At 41.9% G+C, this 7,968-nt stretch overlaps 1 protein-coding gene across 2 annotated transcripts in view; it reads left to right on the top strand.

Moving 5' to 3' along the window:
• The first annotated feature begins 1,040 nt into the window (after positions 1 to 1,040).
• PTPRN (protein tyrosine phosphatase receptor type N) overlaps positions 1,041 to 7,968 on the top strand; it is a 45,029-nt gene continuing 38,101 nt past the window's right edge. The window contains exon 1 of one of the 2 annotated variants that reach the window (XM_087713292.1): positions 1,041 to 1,264. In XM_087713292.1, the coding sequence (XP_087569418.1) occupies positions 1,141 to 1,264 (124 nt within the window). In that variant the 5' untranslated portion in view covers positions 1,041 to 1,140. The remainder of the gene's footprint in view (positions 1,265 to 7,968) is intronic. The other variant, XM_087713285.1, reaches the window with a different exon arrangement.

Raw genomic sequence — 7,968 nt, 5'->3', positions numbered from 1 at the left:
TCTGTTAAATTAATAAGGGGACTACACTTGATTCTTGCTCTTTCGTTTGAACTAAAAAAGAAAAGTGCAGTAATAAGTACCACAAGTGTACATCCTTACTGTTTCTTTGAGGATAGGGTGCATCCTTTTTCTATGTCCCTTATATTTTAAAATTACCTCCTTTGGGGCTGGAGAAAGCCAGCTGTACTACAGACACACTATCTTAGAAGTGTCATGAAAGTCACCCCTTTATGATTTCGGTTTTTTTTTTAAAGGTAATTGCACTGCAAATGAAGACCCATGAAGCCATAGTTGAGTACTGCTGGCTTTCTGCTTTACTATTGTAGTGAATCATTAGCATTTATTGAGACAGAATGTAAATAGGTGGAACCATGTTTCCAGATGCGATGTAGTTACCACAGAGATGTCCTCTCCAAGAAATGATGATATGGGTTACAGTTTTGCTTTTGCTTTATGAAGGTATCAGGACTTCTTTACAAGATTTGAGGAAAAGAAATGAGATAATGCTGCTCTGGGCTTGCCAGTTTTAGGGCCTAAGACCAAGACTTTCACCCCTCTAGCTGTGGGCCATGTGAGAAACAGTAGATAGTTGTCAACCTTCAGGCTGCATAAGCTTAGGAGACCTTCGGGTTTGTAAGAGGTATAGTACATTGGAAGCTTCAAATGAGCCAAACCTAGGCTATGCTTAATGCCTGCCTGCAGGAGGTATAATTTACCATCTTCCCTGCATTGTGATTGATGCAGGGCTGAAACATGATTAACCAGAAGGGCGTCGACTTAAAATGGTAATGCAATTGATTGGAGGAAGCATTGGCAGGACTTGGAAACGCACCAGGTATAAAAGCAGGTGGGAGAGGTGAGGCTTCATTTTATTTATTTATTTTTAATTCGTAGGCGTAACCCTAAAAGTCGGGCGTGGCCAGAGATAGTTAAGCCCCGCGTTTCGAATTCAGGCGTGTCCTTTTCCTGGGCTGCGATAGGCTGATGGGGCCGAGAATCCATTTTGCATGGGTCTCGAGATTGGTCGGCTGGCGGGGCGGTGCCGTGCCAGTGTTGGTCTGGAGGGGGCGCTGAGTAGGGATGGTGCAGCGGCCGTGGAAGTGGCGGCTGCCCGGGCTGTGAGCTGGGGCAGCGACCGGCATGGGGCGGTGGCGGAGTCTGCTTCGGGCACTGTACGGTTTCTGCCTTCCTCTGCTGCTGCTGTTGCCGCCTCCGTTCTTGGCGGTCGGCGCTGCTGGAGATCGCCCGCTGCAAGCGCTGCACGGTGAGAACTGAAGACGAGGATGCGATTTGGAAAAGAGTTGCCGGGAGGGAGAGGGAAGATGCCAAAAAAAGGACACCGGGTAGACTTGGTTGGGATGCTCGGAGCTGGAATGGGTAGGGCGAATCGTGCCCCCTCCCCCGGGTTCTCTACAGGCGCCTGGTCAGCGTCTCCGCTTTTTGCCCTTTCTAGCGACCAGCCATAGCGCCTTTGCTTCCATATGGTTGGATGGAGTTGCACGCCCTTCTCTATTCCACGCCGGACAGAGGTGATTTTCTCCCCCCTCTCCCTCTATCTGCGTCCCCAGAATAAACTTGGGGGTGGGGGGTGGATTAGGGAAGCGTCTTTTTGCTGAGTGGGATTGAAAAGGGTGCCTTTGAGCGCCAAAGATGGTGGGGATTTGGGGAAAAGGGGGTTCACTGGGCAGAAGGGCGGGGAAGGCTTCTACCGCTCCCCTTTTCTGCAGGCTGCTGCTTTTCCTGGAAGCGGCGGCAAACGGGCACCTTCCTTCTATTTTTTTTTTTAAAGAGCACCCGTCAGAAGATCCGGCACCAGCTCCTTAAAAACGGAACCGAACCATTTCTCCGGTCTCCACCCCTTTTCCATCTTGTTTTGCCCCTGAGAATATTGGGGTGTTTTTTTTCTCCCCCGCTAGCCGAGTTAGCACCGCGCAGCTTCCTCCCCCCCCCCTTTCCTTTCTTGCATCTCCCCTCCCCTCTCCTTTTTTTTTTTTTTTTTTGCTGTTGCATAGGCAAGCCTCTTTCCCCCTCCCCTCCGCTTTTGGGGCGAGTTTTCCCCAAGTGCGGATTCGGCCCCCCTCCCTTCAAAAGGCATATTGTCACCATTTTGCGTGGCTGCTTGTCATTTTCGCGTCACGGCGTTGTCAGGTTGGGCTAGCTGCGTGTCTCCCACGGCCCCCTCCACGCACAGCTTTCTATATTCATTTACAGAGCGGATCCCTCCGAGCGCCCCCCCCCAATACGCCGTGTTTTCCTGCTCAGTCAATTCACTGACGTCATTCTCGATGGTCTCTTCATCCCCCTCCACTTTTCCATCCTGACCCGGCTGCCTGTTGCAAATATCAGCTGTCCTAGCTTCCTTCCTCCCTCCCTCCCTCCCTTTCTCTCTGGCTGCTGCTGCTGGAGATCCGCTCAATTGTTGTTGAGAGGGAATTCCTGTTTGGAATTAGTTCTGCATCTCTTCCCTTTCTTACTGATGCCAGAGTGCCTATGAAACACTGAAGGATTTTGACATTGGCACTTTACCATGTCTGGTTGTTCATCTTTGCTACCTTGTAGCTGCCCTGTAGAACCTTTGGTGAGGTTGGTGTAGGCAGATCCATGCTCTTTGGCTTAGAATTGTTCAGTTTGGGGCACTCCAGGGATTTTGTAATACCAGCTGTGATGAGCCCCAGCCAGGGTAGACAATGGTAAGGGTTGTGGGAGCTGTAGTCCAAAATATTTGAAAATACCAAGTTGCCCTACCCTTGCTTTGGAACTACTGTGATTGAAGAGCCATGGATGAACCATTATACACTATAAAACTGGTACAGACGACAGATAAAACGTCATTTCAAAAACCTTTTTGATTATGAATTCAGTTTTAGAATTAGCAAGAGGGCGAGGTTTTGTCTACCAAGGAAGAAAATGTTAGCTGATGGGCCCAAGCTACCACATCACATTCAGGAAGGATGTACTAAATCACATATACGTATCTCTAAAGTCCTACTTTGATGCTAAGTACATTCCTTTTTGAAGAAGATTATATTGGAAACAGTGTATTGATGAAGAAAAATGTTGAAAAGAAAATACTTTTCTTTCCACAGCATCTTATGAAACAGATTCCAATGGAGTCTTACAGAAGTGTTTGCTGGCATATGAGAAACAAAAGGGACAGGCTTCTAAAAATAAAATATACAAGGGCTGAAATTCATCATTAATATAAATATTGACTACGTAGATCTCGTGGGAAGATTGGGATCCCATTTGGTCTCTTCTCTTCCATAAATCGAGAAGTTTAACTATCAGCTTGGATATAATACAGCAGGGTGGGTGATTGTGTATGGCTGTATTTTCTACAGAGAAACTGACCTATGCTTCCATCCAAACTCTCTCCTCTTGCAGAAATAATGATCTTCTTTTTGATGTTGATAAAACAGGCAATGCCTGGATTGGAGAGTGATGACAGGAATAAGAAGTGGGCATTATTATTTCTTTGCTTTTGGCAGATTGGTCGATGTTCTTGCCCGATGAGTGCAGTAATAATGTAAATAACAAAAAAATTAGTAATACTGATAATGAACCTTCATGGTTGATCACAGTCTTATTCTGCATACCTTTATTGAGCCAAAAATAAAAAAGGAAGATATTATAAATGAGAGAACAGCATACATGTGTCAGATTCATACCTTTTATTCTTGTTGAAAGATTTATGGTCAACATTCATATTATTCTAGCTTAAGATAGCTGAGAAACTTTTTATTTTTCTAAATATTATTTCATACTTTCCCAAAGAGAGTAAACATCCTTTTACTGTCCTTAGGCCAGGTCTCTTACTAAGTAAATTTTTTGGAATGGCTCATTGACAAAACTTTGATGTTAATTTTTTGTGGCATTATTATTTATTAACCAAGCCAGTTACATCTGACAACTGCATTCTACACAGAATGATTTTGGCAAAAATAATAATTGGAAGTAGCTTGTTAAGTAGTTAATTGCTGTGGTTTCTGTATAACTACTAGATGAACAGAATAATCAACCTTGGTACCCATGTAAGAGAGAACCCTGAACCTCAGTATGCTTAATTGAGTAACCCAGACCTGAATAGTATATTACATAGTAGATCATCAGATCATCAATTACATTCACTGGTGATGTAGAGGAACAAGAAGTCATTTTTAAACAGCTCTAATGATATTGTGGTATAGTATGAGCTACAGCAGTCACAGTTAATGAGATGAAATAATACGGGTCATTATTAAAAAAACATTTGAGATTCCAAAAATGGAAGAGTTGCTTTCCCTCTTTTCTACTATGACTAATTCTTGAACAAGTGTTTTTCCTTGGTGCTTTAATGAAACATTGCTAAATACCATCGTGGCCTTTAACATTTTGACTACAAGCCATATTTTTCCCCCAGTCCATTGGCTGAAATTATGTAAATGCCACACATACATATTCACAAACATGCTATTGTGTTTACATGTTATTGCCACTAAGGAATAGGAGCATTAATATACATATCAACAGCAGGTTGACTATAATATTATGTTGCTACATCCTTGCCTTGCTTTGATTTCCATTCCATTTCAGTGGATTGTGTCTCTGGCAAAAAGTCTAGATTTAAAACAGGAAATTCTTCCTACTTTTTAAGCACATAAGGTTTTAGCAAAATGCCTTAAATAGAAGAGATCCGGTGAAGGGTTCCTAAAGTAGCTTACAACACTGTGGCTTACAACACAGAAAGATAGGGCTCAAGATGGAGTCCCCTAATCGGCAATCCATGGCTTTTGGAGCCTTGAAACTTTTGAAGCCTTGCTGCGTATAAATATTTTCATTAGTGATTTAAGAGACTCCAAGCAATCTAAAAGAAATGGGGAGAGGGGGCACATTTAACAGGAGTTCTTGCAATATACCAATTCTCAGCTTTGTATACATGGGGCTTTTTTCCTCTAGCCCTGAGTTTTCCCTGTGCCAGTAGATATCAGACTTTGGAGAGAGGAAACCCAAGCTTTGTTATGAGATCCTACATGGATTGGGGTAAGCAAAAATGAAGAGGATGTTCTTCCCAAATGAGCTGGGTCCAGTTATCCCATGTTTAGTTTTTTGACTCTTGAGAAATTTGGACTTCTTTCCATCATTCATTTTTTTTAGGAAACCTTTTTCTAATAGCTCGCTCCTTCCTTCCTTCCTTCCTTCCTCCCTTCCTCCCTTCCTTCCTTCCTTCCTTCCTTCCTTCCTTCCTTCCTTCCTTCTAATATGGGCCAACTGTCTAGTCAGGCTGATCAAATTAATTCAAGATGTTAATTTTTTTTTAAAAAATCGCAATATACAGCTTCATTTTTTAAAGTATAAACAGGATCCACAAAGCACAATCTTGATTGGTGGAAAGCTTTTGTATGTTTTTAACATGATCATGGTTATTCCCTGTGGGAATTTGGGGATACCAAAAAATAGTATATACCAGTTCCGACTTGTTTGAATTTTGCTTCAGGCACTTGCAATCCCAAGAGAAAATTTATGGCACAATTGAAATTAGTGAATAAACAGGAAATTTGGGGAAAGATGAAAAATACAGGACTGATGCTACATGAAACTTGGAGCCTGTTTTGATAGAAGTGCAATATTTATACTTGCTTTATAATACTGGAACATCATTGTCTTTTTGCCTTATTTCACAACTGAAAACAGCCTGATCAATTGGCAGATGAAAATAATGGGGGTTAATTGGAATAAAGCTCTATTTTGATAGAACTCCTGCTATTTTACCAACCCTGGAGAGAGGTTTCCTTCCTTAAATGAAGCATGTGGGACCACCCAACATTAGAGATGCTCCTACACTTGGTCAGAGAGAACTGGCATGCAGCTCAGGACTCTCTGTGTGTGTGTGAGAGAGAGAGACAGAGACAGAGACAGGGAGACAAAGAGGTAGACTCTTGCTCCCACTCAAATAATAACTGTCACCCACAGGAAGGGGGGCTTTTACATAAATCAATTTTGTGCACCAATTGCACCTACTCCTGAATTTGGAAGCCTAACTAATCACTCAGGCCTTAATCATCTCTCATTTGGATTATTGCAATGCACTCTGTCTGGGAGTACATTTTAACACCACTTGAAAGCTGTAGGTGGTGCAGAATGTAGCAGCGCAGTTATGGACATGCCTTGATGCTCATATCCTCCACTGGTTGTCAGTTGGCTTCCAAGAATATTTCAGGATGCTAATGGTCAACTACGCAGCCTTTTGTGGCAGAGGGACTTGGTGTTTATGGAACTGCAGAGCTCCAATGTCTCCGTCCATCCTATAAGATCTAGGGTTGGCATGCTCTAGCTCCCATCAATAAGCGGGTCATTTTACAGAACCCAGGAAGTACATCTCCTCTATCAACATGCCTGATTTTTGGAACAGCATCCCCCACTGTCAAGGCCATATGGCTCCATCCCTGCTCCCCTTTCAAAAACCTGGCTTTTCCAGAACGCACTGGGCAAGAACAATTTGTGAACCTGCTGGAGTGAATGTATTTTAAGTTTTTCTGTCTCCTGGCCAGGTAGTTGTTTTACTGTTTTGTTACTGCTTTGTCAATTAATGTTAATCCTCTTTATAATCTGTCTTGAGCTACTAGTCAATTTGATAACCCTGTGAAACAAAATAATATTTTTTTAAAAAACAGTCAGCTAAGTTCTGGTTCAGGCTGACCAAATTAATCTTCCTGGAGGAGCAGATGGATTTTAAAGACTGTCGTGGCATCCATCTATTATTTTAACATTTGAAATTTGTCCCAATTGTCCAATGTCCCATGGTACTTTGGATTAAACTGCAAGTGGTGGCCATTGCTATATCTGATCCTTTGTCAGGGCATCCTGTTTGCCTGGTTTGCTGAATATGTTGCTAGAATTCAGCTCATAGGTGAGTTGACATGGCCACAGATGCTGCTATGGTTGGTTACAGAATACTATCGGTACTTCTCTGGAAACCTCTGAGTCATACTGATAAAGACGTCAGAGGAGGTACAACGTATGTTATGTTAGCCCACTCTGACTCAGAGTAGATCGCAGTGATATTCCATATGGAGGTGGCGGAAGATAAAAGATCTATTATTTTTATTCTCTGACATTCTCTAGTTTACCTTCTTCAGTATTTTTATGGAATCATAAATTCACAGTGTTAAAAATCCCAAGTCATATATGTGTGTTCGGGCTGTACACCTAAAGGACCTGCTTCCATGATCCACAGCTTCCTAGAGGAGCAGCAGATTGGCCTTCCCAACCAGGGTGGGCTGCTTTTGTACATGTGGAATCTGATGAGATTCTGGTTTCATCCTGATAGATTCAATTATTCCTTAGATTTTTATACAGCCTTGACAGCTAATATGGGCTATGTGATTTTGAAACATTGGAACGACAGGAATATCAAACCGCTGACACAATTGAATGTATGACTCATAGATATTTTGATTTATCTTGATTAGAAATGCTTAGAAAAAACATGAATAAAATCACATTGCCTATAGTTTTCAGTTTCCCTTTGAGATAGCTTTTAATATAAATGGGAATAGTCTGAGGCAGCACCTCTGGGACCATGGCTTATTCTTTCCTTTTAATTGTTTCTCCCCTGCCAAGCTTTTACAAAGTGTCTTACTAAAGTAACTGAAAAAGCTAGGCTAAAAGAAGTAGTCCTTTAATTATGCATACATACATGCATGCATGCATACATACATACATCTTCCATATTCATAATCTGAAGTTACGTGATGAGGAAGTGAAAGAGGGAAATCAAGATTAGAATATTTTAGAGCATATTTAGCCCCCTAAGTATGTTTTCATGTATCTGCAAATGTGTGCATGAGCATACCACCAACAGTTTTTCAATGCAGTATGTAACTTTACAGAAAGGGGTAAATTTATAATTGTATTTAAAACTCTTTCTTATTTTCAAAAAAAGAAGAAAGTAGCAATCACAAGAAGCTATGCCTGCATTATATTTGAATT

The sequence above is a fragment of the Thamnophis sirtalis genome, unplaced genomic scaffold (assembly GCF_051295495.1).
Source record: "Thamnophis sirtalis isolate CommonGarterSnake01/CBP01778 unplaced genomic scaffold, rThaSir2_p1.2 scaffold_1, whole genome shotgun sequence".
Lineage (NCBI taxonomy): Eukaryota > Metazoa > Chordata > Lepidosauria > Squamata > Natricidae > Thamnophis > Thamnophis sirtalis.
Note: the sequence above shows the minus strand (reverse complement) of the source record. Positions and strands in the feature narration are given on the sequence as shown.